At 43.8% G+C, this 15202-nt stretch overlaps 1 protein-coding gene across 1 annotated transcript; it reads right to left on the bottom strand.

Moving 5' to 3' along the window:
- Positions 1 to 3525: 3525 nt before the first annotated feature.
- On the bottom strand, positions 3526 to 11133 carry LOC311121130 (uncharacterized protein; the record flags this gene model as incomplete). Its single annotated transcript, XM_084195657.1, has 8 exons — positions 3526 to 3644; positions 3834 to 3912; positions 4300 to 4512; positions 4807 to 4949; positions 5416 to 5503; positions 10535 to 10735; positions 10863 to 10933; positions 11072 to 11133. Coding segments are annotated over 8 exons (976 nt in total), but the record flags the coding sequence as incomplete, so codon positions are not given.
- Between the last annotated feature and the right edge of the window lie 4069 nt (positions 11134 to 15202).

Raw genomic sequence — 15202 nt, 5'->3', positions numbered from 1 at the left:
GAGGGGAAGTGGATGGAACCTCTGGAACCTCACACTCAGCATCTGTCATAAGAACATTTCATAATCAGAAAATGAATGTGTGTGTTTGTGTCTGTCCGTCTGCCTGCCTGTCCGTCTGCCTGCCTGCCTGCCTGCCTGCCTGCCTGCCTGTCTGTCTGTCTGTCTGCCTGCCCGTCCGTCTGCCTGTATCTGTTGTCACTGTTTTAACAAGCTTGTCATAGGGTGATACATCAATATGACATTATCGATGCTTATCACTTACCCTGAGAAATATGAGTCTCTCTGAGACGTTTGGTAGGCAGTGCATCCTGTTTAGGGTGGCTCTTCGGTTCCCCTTTTGTCTTGAACAGCTGTTGACAAAACACATCAGGACAACTGAGCCTGTGTAAAATACAGAGTGTGCATCCCAAAAGGCACCCTATTCGCTACATAAGGCACTACTTTTGAAAAGGGCCCATAGAGCGCTGGTAAAAAGTAGTGCACTATATAGGGAATAGGGTGCCATTTGGGACATAGCCATTGACTCTCTCCCATGTGTATTAGGATTGAATTACAGCGTCCTCACTCAACCTCCTAAAGACAATGACAACAGTATTGTTCTAATGCTGAGAGACAATAGGGGTGTAGTGAATCTGTAGGGTAAATTTCAGCCCTGCCTTACAGAGGTAATCTCAAAACACAGAGCACCCTACCTTAATCATGATCTTTGGAAACTTATGCATTTTCGGTAGGAAACGCCACTTCCTGTTACGCAGACGCGTAATGGACTGCGTTGTAGCCCTGATTGTCCCTGATCCCTGGGTTAGCGTCGTTTCACAGCAAATATTCCAGACACCTAGAGGTCAGAGGTCAAGAGTTCACTAATCATTATACCAACATCAAGACAGACAGATAAGCAAGCAGAGACACTTTCCCAAAGGAGACGTGGCCAAGCTTTCACACTGCAGATTTTAACACTAGTATGCATTCAAACACGGCCAACAACATACTCTAGACTACAATGAAATGTGAAAGGTCATGGCACCACAACATACTCTCCAGACTACAGTGAAATGTGAAAGGTCATGGCACCACAACATACTCTCCAGACTACAATGAAATGTGAAAGGTCATGGCACCACAACATACTCTCCAGACTACAGTGAAATGTGAAAGGTCATGGCACCACAACATACTCTCCAGACTACAGTGAAATGTGAAAGGTCATGGCACCACAACACACACAACAGTAAGAGAGGTGTGAGACGTACTTTCCGTCTGTGTCGGAGGCAGCAGCGTAGTGGAGCGGGGTGCAACCCCTTTTATCCAGATCGTTCACACTGGCCCCAGACCCCACCAAGGCAAACAGACACTGGTAGTTACAATTGGCTGCCGCATAATGCAGAGGACTCCTAGAAGAACGCACAGAAACCATTCAACATCAACAACAGAAACAGCTTATTGGAGCTGTAAAACATTTACATTTTACATTTAGCAGACACTCTTATCCAGTGCGACTTACAGGAGCAATTAGGGTTAAGTGCCTTTCTGCAGGGCACATAGATTTTTCACCTAGTCGGCTAGGGGATTCGAACCAGCAACCTTTCGGTTACTGACCCAACGCTCTTAACCGCTAGGCTACCTGCCGCCCAATCTTTCCCATAATAATTCCTATATGCCCCTATACTATATTCCCCATTATCATAAAGATCACATATGAAAGTTATTTGATGCCACAGACAGACCTTCCGAAGCTGTCCTTTCTGTTGAAGTCTGCCCCTGTGTTGAGCAGCAGATTCAGACAGTCCAGGTTCCTGGTAACAAGATATCAAGTTCAGAAAGGCTCTCGTACATCTGAGCTATCAGGTGGATGGTAACAAGATATCAAGTTCAGAAAGGCTCTCGTACATCTGAGCTATCAGGTGGATGGTAACAAGATATCAAGTTCAGAAAGGCTCTCGTACATCTGAGCTATCAGGTGGATGGTAACAAGATATCAAGTTCAGAAAGGCTCTCGTACATCTGAGCTATCAGGTGGATGGTAACAAGATATCTAGTTCAGAAAGGCTCTCGTACATCTGAGCTATCAGGTGGATGGTAACAAGATATCAAGTTCAGAAAGGCTCTCGTTCATCTGAGCTATCAGGTGGACGGTAACAAGATATCAAGTTCAGAAAGGCTCTCGTTCATCTGAGCTATCAGGTGGATGGTAAAAAGATATCAAGTTCAGAAAGGCTCTCGTACATCTGAGCTATCAGGTGGATGGTAACAAGATATCAAGCTCAGAAAGGCTCTCGTACATCTGAGCTATCAGGTGGATGGTAACAAGATATCAAGTCTAGAAAGGCTCTCGTACATCTGAGCTATCAGGTGGATGGTAACAAGATATCAAGTTCAGAAAGGCTATCGTACATCTGAGCTATCAGGTGGATGGTAACAAGATATCAAGTTCAGAAAGGCTCTCGTACATCTGAGCTATCAGGTGGATGGTAACAAGATATCAAGTTCAGAAAGGCTCTCGTACATCTGAGCTATCAGGTGGATGGTAACAAGATATCAAGTTCAGAAAGGCTCTCGTTCATCTGAGCTATCAGGTGGACGGTAACAAGATATCAAGTTCAGAAAGGCTCTCGTTCATCTGAGCTATCAGGTGGATGGTAAAAAGATATCAAGTTCAGAAAGGCTCTCGTACATCTGAGCTATCAGGTGGATGGTAACAAGATATCAAGTTCAGAAAGGCTCTCGTTCATCTGAGCTATCAGGTGGATGGTAACAATGAGAACCTGAAAGAAAAGAGAAACCCGTACACTGCTCTTGCTAGTATCACTGTTTTTATAATGCTACTAAAAGCAATAATAAAAAGTGATACTAGCAAGAGCAGTTTGCAGGCTTCTCTTTCAAGAAGATATAAAGACAATTTAGACCAGAGCTCAAGTCAATACCACCATGGCATGGAACCACATTATACAGAAATGATACCGCACTAATGATCTATACGATTTTTTAAATAACTCTAAACAATACTGCTAAACCATGTGAAATGTAAGAGTGTGAATATGTGTTTGTTCTTTCTGGTGGCTTTCCAGTTCATGAACTAAATATTCCTTGGTGTAAAGCCTGGACCAGTCCACTCACCCTCCAGCTGCTGCAGCATGTAAACAGGTCCTTCCAAAGTCGTCAGGGGTGTCTATATCAAAGCCTGATGAGAGGAGCTTCCGACAGCAGTCAGAGAACCCACTGAGAGCAGCCAGGTGGAGGGGGAACATCCCATGGACGCCTCGCCTGCAACACATTTTTACATTTTAGACTTTAAGCAGACACTCTTATCCAGAGCGACTTACAGTTCATTCAGCTAAGATTGGAAACAGCACCACATCACAGTCCTCATTAAACCCCACAGCAGATCAACACATCAGCATGCTGCAATGCCCTGTCTATCAACCCCCCACACACCACAATGTGTTGAGCATAGTCTCCAAGCGGCTATTCGGTCAATGACAGAATTGCAGATGCATGTTGCATTATTGCTGGAAACTGTGTGTGTTCTCACTTGGCTGTGTCAGCTCCGTTCGTGATGAGTGTATTGATGAGTAACTCGTGGCCGTAGCGAGCAGAGATGTGCAGGGGTGTGTTTCCATTCTTATCTTCACAGTCGATCTCAGCACCTACAGAACACACACACACACACACACACGTCAACCACTTGACCCAAGAGGCATCATGAAGCATTATGTTCAACCACATTGCAAGTAACATTGCTCTGTGCCAGTGAATCATGGTTTGAAGACTAAAGACAATGCTGAAGAGCCTACTGGTTCATATATATTCAGTTGAGAGCATTCACAGCGACTCACCATTCTGGATGATGGCTTGAGATCTGGAGAAGCGTCCGTGGATGGCCGTCATGTGGAGGGGGGTCTTTCCATCTTTACTCTGCAGATAGAAAGACAAAGATGGTTCACACGGCAGTCTGTGCTGCTGACCACAGGCAAAATCAAACACGTATTGGAGGAGCGCTTGATTGCATTTAGTTTGCATTGTTAGGCCTATTCCATTGGTATTTGAATGTAGACCAGGGCCAAATACTAAGCCATGTGCTGCGTCAGTGTGTGCGTCCCAAATGGCACCCTATTCTCTTCATAGTGAACTACTTTTTGAACCAAAGTAGTGTACTTATAAAGGGAACAGGGTGCCATTTGGGACACAGGCAGTGCCACCACGGCTCCTTGCTCTATGGGCCCCTGGTCAAAAGTAGTGCACTACATAGGGAATAGGGTGTTATTTAGTTCAGACACAGTGTTGGTCATCCGGTCTCCTCACCTTGATGTTGACGAGGGCCCCGTTGCCCACCAGCAGCTCCAAGCAGAGCGCCCCATGGCGCAAGGCGGCCGTGAAGTGGAGTGGGGCGAAACCCTTCTCGTTCACCTGGTTCACGTTGGCGCCGCACTCGATCAGCTCATTCACCACCACGTCCTGCCCGTTGTAGCATGCCACGTGGAGGGGGGTGTTACCGTAACCATTGGGCTCATTTATCTGGAGGGAGCAAGGGAGGGAAAAGAGTGGAGAGAGAGAGGGGGGGGGGGGGGAACAAAACAATACATTCCTGATCAGGTCACTTGGTTCTGAAAACCCCCTGGCCCAAAACACTGGCTCCAACCTTCATCTCTTCATTACTTGGTTCTGAAAACCCCCTGGTCCAAAACACTGGCTCCAACCTCCATCTCTTCATTACTTGAAAGGAAATCATTCGCCAACCCACTAGAGCTCTGTATTTTCATTGAGTTGTAATTGAACAGTGACTACACATTTGAATGCGTGTTGACTCACATCCACTCCAAGGTCCAGGAGGTACTTGACCACACTGATCATTCCACTGGAGGCTGCAGAGTGGAGAGGGGTGTAGGCCTTCTTGTCTTTACAGGACACCTCTGATCCATGAGAGGCCAGAAGTTTCACCACCTCAATGTGCCCTATGGTAGAGAGAGAGGGGGAGGGATAAATAGAGAGAGAGAGAGAGAGAGAGAGAGAGAGAGAGAGAGAGAGAGAGAGAGAGAGAGAGAGAGAGAGAGAGAGAGAGAGAGAGAGAGAGAGAGAGAGAGAGAGAGAGAGAGAGAGAGAGAGAGAGAGAGAGAGAAGGGGAGGGAGATAGTAAGGGGGTTAAGAGAGAAACAGAGATACAAACACAGAGAGATAGGCAGAGAGAGGGAGAGATAGATTAGTTTACAGTGGTACACAGCACCATAAGCAACACCTACATCATGTTAGTACAACTGAAAACATCTAATCAACCTACTAAGTACATGATTCTGACATAATAACACACTAGACGTGGCTCATACAGCTGAGCTGTGAGACTAACACACAGTCCATTCATTCATTCATTCATTGGTATAAAGGACATTAGTCAGAATGTAAATGATGTGGTAAACTCATCACCCATGTAAGCAGCCCAGTGGATTGCTCGGCGATCCTTCTTGTCAAAGGCATTAATGTTGGCTCCTCTGGAGAGAAGCAGCCTCACCATCTAACAGGGAGAGGAGAGCGAAACAAAACACAGGTTGAGGAAAACTAAACAGCAAAATCCGCTAAATCTGGCTTCAAAGCCTCCCCTTTAAAAAATATATTTTGTATTCACAATGAATGAAAGATAACATGTAAAGACATGGTACATTTCTCCCCTTTTAGTCCCCCTTTGACCTCCCCCTCTCCCCAGAATGCCTCCAAACACATTTAAAAAGAAAGGGAAAGTAATTGACTTACATGTCAGAAAACAAAACAAAAGTATACAACAACGTTACTTCAAGCAAAAATGTAATAGCCTAACAATTTCAGGTGATTAAGTGATTTTATAGGCCTATATAGCAGTAATCTCAAGGTGGGGCCAAGAGTACAAATTTGGAGGAAGTGTTTGGAGCTGTTCAAAATAGGATATCATCGGGTCCCAGGAGGAATAAAATGAGTTGGTTGACCCTCGAATGGTAACTTCATTTTTTCTCATTTTAGGAACAGCTTCAGATCTTCGAGCCAAAGAGAGGCTAAGGGAGGATTGATAGATTTCCAATCCAATAAAATCCTTCTGCGGGCTAACAGGGAGGCAAAGGCAATGGCATCTAGCTGTCTATTGGTCAGAGAAGGATTGTTGTTTGGTACTCCAAAAATAGCAATTTCTGCACTAGGCTGCAACTTTATATCAAATGCTTCAGAAAGGGTTTTAAATAGTGGACAAATAATCTGCCAGACGGGGACAGGACCAGAACATGTGGGTCAAGTCCACCAAGGAGCTTTTACACCTGTCACATGTACCATCAATATTTGGGTAGAATTTGGACAATCTGGCCTTACTGAAATGGATACGGTAAAGTACCTTAAACCGTATAAGGCTGAGCCGGGCACAAGAGGAGCTTCCATTTACCCTCAGTAAGGCATTTCACACTCAGATCGGATTTTATTCAAAGCCTCCTCTGAACAAACTCAAGCATACAACTAGGGCTGTGATGGTCATGGAACTTCAGGTGTCGGTGATTGGCGTGTCTTATGTACGTGGTCATCGACAAAACTGACAGCTGACAGGGGGGCGGGACGGACATTAGCAAAGGAAAACATTAGCGCGTTTAGGCCAGTCTTGCTCTCAATTTTGGGGAAGCTAATTTTCTCCATGAAAAATATCAAGCATTCCATGCATCATCACATTTGCAAACATATTTTTGTTTTGTTTTTTGTTTTCACCTTTATTTAACCAGGTAAGCCAGTTGAGAACAAGTTCTCATTTACAACTGCGACCTGGCCAAGATAAAGCAAAGCAGTGCGATAAAAACAACACAGAGTTACATATGGGGTAAAAAAACATAAAGTCAAAAATACAACAGAAAATATATATACAGTGTGTGCAAATGTAGCAAGTTATGGAGGTAAGGCAATAAATAGGCTATAGTGCAAAATAATTACAATAGTATTAACACTGGAATGCTAGATGTGCAAGAGATTATGTGCAAATAGAGATACCGGGGTGCAAAAGAGCAAAATAAATAACAATATAGGGATGAGGTAGTTGGGTGGCCTAATTTCAGATGGGCTGTGTACAGGTGCAGTGATCGGTAAGGTGCTCTGACAACTGATGCTTAAAGTTAGTGAGGGAGATAAGAGTCTCCAGCTTCAGAGATTTTTGCAATTCGTTCCAGTCATTGGCAGCAGAGAACTGGAAGGAATGGCGGCCAAAGGAGGTGTTGGCTTTGGGAATGACCAGTGAGATATACCTGCTGGAGCGCAGACTACGGGTGGGTGCTGCTATGGTGACCAATGAGCTAAGATAAGGCAGGGATTTGCCTAGCAGTGATTTATAGATGGCCTGGAGCCAGTGGGTTTGACGACAAACATGTAGTGAGGACCAGCCAACAAGAGCGTACAGGTCACAGTGGTGGGTAGTGTATGGGGCTTTGGAGACAAAACGGATGGCACTGTGATAGACTACATCCAGTTTGCTGAGTAGAGTGTTGGAGGCTATTTTGTAAATGACATCGCCGAAGTCAAGGATCGGTAGGATAGTCCGTTTTACGAGGGCATGTTTGGCAGCATGAGTGAAGGAGGCTTTGTTGCGAAATAGATAGCCGATTCTAGATTTAACTTTGGATTGGAGATTCTTTATGTGAGTCTGGAAGGAGAGTTTACAGTCTAACCAGACACCTAGGTATTTGTAGTTGTCCACATACTCTAGGTCAGACCCGTCGAGAGTGGTGATTCTAGTCGGGTGGGCGGCTGCCAGCAGCGTTCGATTGAAAAGCATACATTTAGTTTTACTAGTGTTTAAGAGCAGTTGGAGGCTACTGAAGGAGTGTTGTATGGCATTGAAGCTCGTTTGGAGGTTTGTTAACACAGTGTCCAATGAAGGGCCAGATGTATACAAAATGGTGTCGTCTGCGTAGAGGTGGATCTGAGAGTCACCAGCAGCAAGAGCGACATCATTGATATACAAGGAGAAAAGTGTCGGCCCAAGAATTGAACCCTGTGGCACCCCCATAGAGACTGCCATAGGTCCAGACAACAGGCCCTCCGATTTGACACACTGAACTCTATCTGAGAAGTAGTTGGTGAACCAGGCGAGGCAGTCATTTGAGAAACCAAGGCTATTTAGTCTGCCAATAAGAATGCGGTGGTTGACAGAGTCGAAAGCCTTGGCCAGGTCGATGAAGACGGCTGCACAGTACTGTCTATTATCAATCGCGGTTATAATATCGTTTAGGACCTTGAGCGTGGCTGAAGTGCACCCATGACCAGCTCGGAACTTATGTAAAATAGCTGACTATTCCTAATGTGATTAGTAAATTGGATAGTCATAATTTAGGCTAATAATATAACTCAATCACAGGCTGTTCAATGCAGCGGGTGGTGGAGTAGGTTTCTTTTCACTGGAAAAATGTGGCCTTTTATTATTTTAAAATCACGCAATTCTACTACACTTTATATGACTAGAGAGATTAGCAGAATATTTTTCAACACGACTTTCAAGTGGCACTGACCCAGTGATAAAGACAGTGAATATGCACACTCACCAGGGATATAGCCGATGCCAATGATACTGTTCCCTCAATTAAGTTGAGGATTTTGATCATTAAAAAGACATTAGTATTTTCATCTTCTTCTCTTTGAAGCAATAAGCCAATTGCTTTCCAAACTGTTTTCCCTCCATTGTATTTTGAAAAATTGCGATATGCCTGGTTGAGCCTCTCTTTCACTGACATTCACAACTCAACAGTCATCTATTTGGAAGCCTATTCGCCGCACCCGCTGCCTTCCGACAGGCTACGCGATTTAAAACAATCCAGAAGAAGCTAATGATCATGCTTTCTGGTATAGTATACACACGTAACATGTAGGATTCCCAGAATATGTTCTATATTCTCATTATTAACTCATTATAATCAGTGGTTTAATTCGAGTATGATTGGCTAAATAAAACAATGGGCCTATGGTAATGCAACATTAAGTGATTCAAGGAAACTAGCCTATTTTGTTTGTTTATTTGCTCGGGCATCTGAATTACAATTATTCATGAACAATCATTTTGCATAGCTTATTCTTTTAATATTGAATAGCCTATAAATGGTTATTACAGCTTAGTTATTAAAACTTAATTTCTCACAAGAATGAGGTTGTGAATTGGGAGGTTCAGCTCGGTCTGGGCCTTACTAGGTCCCCCTGTTAAATCGCCAGCTCTGCTAAAAAGTGCCCACCAGAGTTCTACATAGGCCTAGAACACGGCCTGTGCTCTAGCTTCACATTGATGGTGACAGCGAGATGGAGATTGTGGCCAAAGCAATTTAGCCAAGGCCAGTTCAGTTGCCTCACTTCAGCCACAATGTTGGCCCTGTTGTCTGTGGCGATACAGGACATTAGATTTTCATCAAGGGCCCAGTCAAGGAATTCCGAACGCAGGGCTTCGGAGAGTTTGTCGGCTGTGTGGTATTCCGGAATGTAGGTTGTTTCCAAACAGTTGGATTTCAGTGTCCAGTCTTTCGTCAGATAGTGCACTGTTAGGTTCATGTAAGGAGTCATATTTACACTTGACCACATGTCCGTATTCAGTGCAAAAATAAACAAATCTACGTCCTTTAGCTCTGTCTGAACCTCCCCCTTCACCTTGTTGAACAAGGTAGGGACCGCTGTTTGAGACAAATACTTTCTCCCCGGTAACTCGTATAGTCTGTCAAATTTCCAGAGCATTTATTTGAAGGCGGGTTTCTCCACCGTTCGTAAAGGCACCATTCCTATGACTAAATAACGAGTTCCAGTGTCTGGCAGTGCTCGCCACTTATCGGTGTCCCGTTTGTGGTGCTGGAATTCTTAGTAGGTAGCCTATGGGTTTGGCGCATATTCTGCAAACAGGCTGGCCAAGTCATCTGGTTCTCCATCGTCGTTAGGTGTGAAACTGAAATGTGCCCAAACAGGTTGTTATGGGTTTTTTTTTGCAATGAGAGCCATCTTTTTCACCTCACTCCTCTGATCTACTGTAACAATGAAAAAGGTCAGAGCTGAAGGTCAGAGGTCAGAGGCTACCCACCCACCCCCAGCCTGTAGGCTATAGATCTAGAGGTACTATAGTTACCCCCGGTCCCCACTTTTCACCTTACCCCCCCTCTTCAATTAACCTGAATTGACCTTCAAAGATTCTCTCCTATTCGCACATAGAGCAGATTTGGTGATTGCGGTGCATCAAAAGATAGTCCATCTATTAAACTGTCTATATCTCCTCCAACTAAGTCAGCAAAACAATACCATATAATCAAGAGTTAACACTCCCGCTATGGATAAAGTATATCTACATTAAAATAAAAGGTGATAAAACATTTTATGGAGAGAAAATCATACTTGGTTTTGACGGTTATTTTATTTTCATGGCGTTCTTCATCCAAAACCGTCAATGTCACGGTTATCCAATTACCGTCACAGCCCTACATTCAACCAATATAAGTAATCGGATGCACAGTAAGCTCAACGTGGGGATAGGACAGGTATAAAGTGTAGACTACAGTGTGTAATCATGTCCATGCTAATTGCTAACCTCCTGGTGTCCACTGAAGGCTGCATGGTGCAGCGCCGTGCGCCCGGCCCGGTCTGACACGTTCACGTTGCTGAGGAGAGGGACCAGGGCCTCGGCACAGCGGACTGCCTTATTGGCCGCAGCGATGTGGAGCGGCGTTTGCCAGTTCTTGTCCCTGGCGTTCACGTCAGTAGAGTGTTTCAATAACACCTGGACAGCCTCCTACAGGAACACAGTTCAAATCATGTTCAACTTTGTTTAAAGTGCATTTAAAAATCACAACACACTTAACAGTCAAACACATATGCACAGGAGTGTGTGTGAGGGCTGACAGTATCAGTACACGTACCTCACTGCAGGAAGCCACGGCCCGGTGCAGAGGAGTGAGCCACTTGTTGTCTTTGGCATTTACTCTGGCTCCTGGGACACAGACAGAAAAACAGGTGACAGACCGACAGGGGGACAGACCGACAGGGGACACATTCAGTGCCTAACAACACACTATACAATACAAGTAAAATGATATACAACATAATTCTGACAAAATAAATGACATACCTGTACACGAAGAGACAACACACAATAGCTTAGCCCTTGGTGCAGCCACAGCTCTCGGGCACCTGCGTGAGCACATAGAAACTCACTGTCTAATCAGAGACTTCAACACATTAGTTCCCACAATGAGTTAATCAACCTGCCCATCAACAATAAGCACTGGGACTACATAACAGAAGCCATAAAGTTGAATTTTTAAGTCACATGCCCACTGGGCTAGTTTGTTCCCACCACAACCCACCAGGATGATGTCTGAAGGAGCTAGAAAGTTCCCCTCTACCACTCCTGCCTCCCTCAACCGAGGTACAATATCTGCGCGCAGAGTAGTAGCCATGGACCCACTATCTAACATCCCCTTCAGCTCAACTTTATCCTGTACTAGCACAGTGGTGTAAAACAAACTGTCATTCTGAGTAATTCTCATTGTGTTCTGAAAAATGACTGTGTTGTTCTTGGGTACTGACTCACAAAAGTAAGAATAAACAGATTGGATATCATCATCAGTGGAGGAAAAATAAGAATGCCCCACATTGCCCTCCTCAGAACGGAGGCTTTCTAGTTTTCCTGAGACCTGCCAGTCTGTCCACATCCAGGGTTCTGTCGCTGCCCAGCCTCACTACAGTCAAAGCTCATGTGGCCCGGAGAAAAGCACTTGACGCACAGCTGGTGCATCTGACAGTGAGCTTTGGTCCAGTGATTAGTGCTTCCACAGTCAGAGCACTCATGCTGACGTTTGTGGAACTGTTTACGGGGCCCTCTACATTTAACATGTTTAAGTCATTTAGCAGACGCTCTTATCCAGAGCGACTTACAGTTAGTGCATACGTTACTTTTTTTTTTTTCATACCCCCCGTGGGAATCGAACCTACAACCCTGGCGTTTATTGGGGATTTATTATTCTCCTAAATTGATGGGATGACTAACTTAGAAAGAATGCATTCTTGACTGGGCTAATGTAGGTTGTGACACCTGGCAGGCTGTGATTGATGTGAAGAGCTGTTTTAGGGGGTAAAATGAGATAAGGATTGTTTCTCCAAATGCTAGACTATGCTGGTTCTTTGTGATCTGTGAACCTTCCTTGGACGTAGGAATGAGGTCTAAGGGAGCTGGCTCTTCTCACTATGACAGGTTGTTATGATAAACTTGTGCCTGGCTGAAGTGTGCAACAAATGGCGCCGAGGAGATGGGACCAACACCTGAACCAACGGATTGGCTGAGTAAAGTTAAAACCACACTCATTCCTTTACTCTAATTGGCCAGCAGAGAAGTGGGAAACTTTCTCTGTCAGAGTATTTGAGTATTGGATCTGAAACAATGTTTTAGTTCTCTGAAGTGCCCTGCGAGGTATTTCAAAGAGTCCGTATATACGAAACATCATATTTACCATTGAAGTTTTTTGCATTAATTAAAATAACTAGTATATCTTAGAAGTCGTGTTGACCTCTTTTGTTCCTAATACCAGATTTGAATTGACGCGACTTTGACAATTGGTGACCCCGACGTGATCTGGTAGAAGGGACTTCGCTGGATACTGTCCGGCCCATTTGGTCACCTCTTTCATCGAACCGTGTGTTTCACAAACTGCCCGGGCTTCTAAAAAGGTAAGCAGATACCTATTGTTAAATAACTAAAGATCTGCACATTGGCTTTATCCAAATTAATTTTGTGAAACACCTGTCTGATGTAAGTGAACTCAATTATGAAACTATTATGAGTAGATAAGCACAATATTGTGACATGCAAGCCTTTAGTAAATGTGATGTTTAAACCATGGTACCAGAGAGTATTGGTTCTACCGGCAAGGTCCGTGAGATACGGCTAGGTTCAGGAGACAATACTGACATCTACCGGCAAGGTCCGTAATTGCGACAATACGGCTAAGGTTCGGAAGATATAGGGAATAATTGGTTTAAATAATTGCTATCGGCAAGGTTCGTAACTACGACAGTACGACTAAGGTTCGAAGAATTATACCGGCAAGGTCCGTAACTGAGATACGGCTAGGTTCGGGAAATTTTTGATAATACTGGTGACTGGCAAGGTCCGTAACTAAGGGTTGCGGCTAGGTTCAGCACAGTGTTTTGAATAAAATAGACGCGGCTGTGTGCCCAAATAGATTGTGTGTGGAATATAAGTGTGTCATTTATGACTGTGTGACATATTTGACTGTATGATAGGATTATGACTGTGTATTGTGAGTGAGTGCGATAACTGTGTACTATTTTTGCTGTGTGATAACTGTATACTACGTTTAACTGTGTACCATTTTTGACTGTGAATACAAAGAATATTTTAAAACAGTAAATGATGAGAATTACAATTAGGAAATAAAGTTTAAAGTGTGCAAACGTTAACAAAAGACACCCATAGGAGGTACTATAAAAGTTAGACAGTGCGAGTGTTGTCGTATGCATGAAAGTGTGAATGATAAACCTGTATACCTTGATAGAAAACAAATTGGGAATCAAAAGACGTTTGTGGCTGTCCAAACGGTATAATTTGGGAATAAATGTTGGATTTGTGTTTACTCAAACCATATAACCCGTCAGTAACAATCGAAAACATGAAATGAAAAGTGATGAATGAGTGTGACTGAACTAAAACGTTTGAACTGATATATTTGAAATATAACATTTGATGTTTGACATAGCGTAATACTGCTTTTAAATAAGTAAATTGAAGTGATTTGGTGTGGCGTTTAATTTGATGTATCAACCATTGGTTAAATAATTGAAAAACTTGGGTTTATTCGTTCAATTTACCAATTGATGTGTGGCGTTTAATTTGATGTATCACCACATTGGTTAAATTATTGAAAAACTTGGGTTTATTCGTTCAATTTACCAATTGATGTGTGGCGTTTAATTTGATGTATCGCCACATTGGTTAAATAATTGAAACAATTGGGTTTATTCCTTCAATTTACCATTTGATGTGTGGCACTGTAAGAATACTGCTTTCAAACAATTAAGGTTGAAATAACCTGGCGCCGAGTTTAACTAATTAGGTGGGAATAATAGATAGATGTACTTTAAATAACTAAATAGCGGACGAATATTACAAATTAAAACGAAAAAAACATGACTACCAGCGGAGAAGCGGAAAGAATATTGAAGGCTCTAAAATCCACACTTGAAACAAACGGAGGAAAAGATGGAAAAGAATGGAGCAGGCGAGGAGAAAAACTTTATAGAGAATGGATAGACGATGGTTGTATACTGTCCCCCGATGGAGTGCCTGTAGAAGGCGAACCAGGGAGAATACTGGAGACGTTGAAACGGAAAACCCAGAAAGCAGAAGGCGAATGGAAAAGTGAAGGAGAGCCCCGCAGTGGCAAAATTAAAGACGCAATGGAGAAAGCAAAGCTAAAGGAGAGGATTGGCCTAGCAATGCTTGGAAAATTGAAGAAACTGTGTGCGGAGAAAACAGGACAAAAGGAAAGGACCCGTTTATACCCACCCTTACCAACAGCGCCACCACCATATGAAGACCACCCAAAAACAATGGCTCCGGTTCTGGATATAGCGGGAAAAGTCCACTATCAACAAAGGACAGATGAGGGGGAAGAAGGAGTGTGGGTCAGAAAGAGCGATATGACTGACAGAAGGGGAGAAGTGGATGTACTTCTAAAAGCTGCAAGAGCGCTAGAAAAAGGAGTGTTTGAACTGAGTAGAATTGAGGGAGAGACGGGGAACAGATGCGGAACAGAAGGAGGAGGGAGTATTTACGGTGACGGTGAGAGTGAGAAGGAAGAGAGAATGAGCCTAACTGGAGGAAACGTAAGAGGTGGTCTAGCCCAGGGGGAGTGGCAACGAAACAAGGATGCTGAAGAAGGGGAAAGGAGGGAGAGACTTGAGAGACAGAGAGATGAAGAACGACTGGAAGAGTTGAAGATGATAAAAGAGGAAGTACGACACCAGGAAGCACAATTGCAAAAGTAAAAAATGGAGCTCAAAGCGAACAAGAACGGAAGTGAAAGTGAACGCTCACCAGTAAGGGGACACTGTATTGACCTCAGAGATGGGGAAGAGAGTGAGGAGGAAAGAGGGAAACAACAAAAACTAATATGTGGAGCTTTTGATGGAGACATATGGGACAACAATGATGGACCTGCATACCATACCCGAGCCAGGG

This window comes from Coregonus lavaretus, assembly GCF_964263955.1.
Source record: "Coregonus lavaretus genome assembly, contig: HAP1_SCAFFOLD_794, whole genome shotgun sequence".
NCBI classification, from domain to species: domain Eukaryota; kingdom Metazoa; phylum Chordata; class Actinopteri; order Salmoniformes; family Salmonidae; genus Coregonus; species Coregonus lavaretus.
This window is presented reverse-complemented; position numbering and strand designations above follow the sequence as displayed.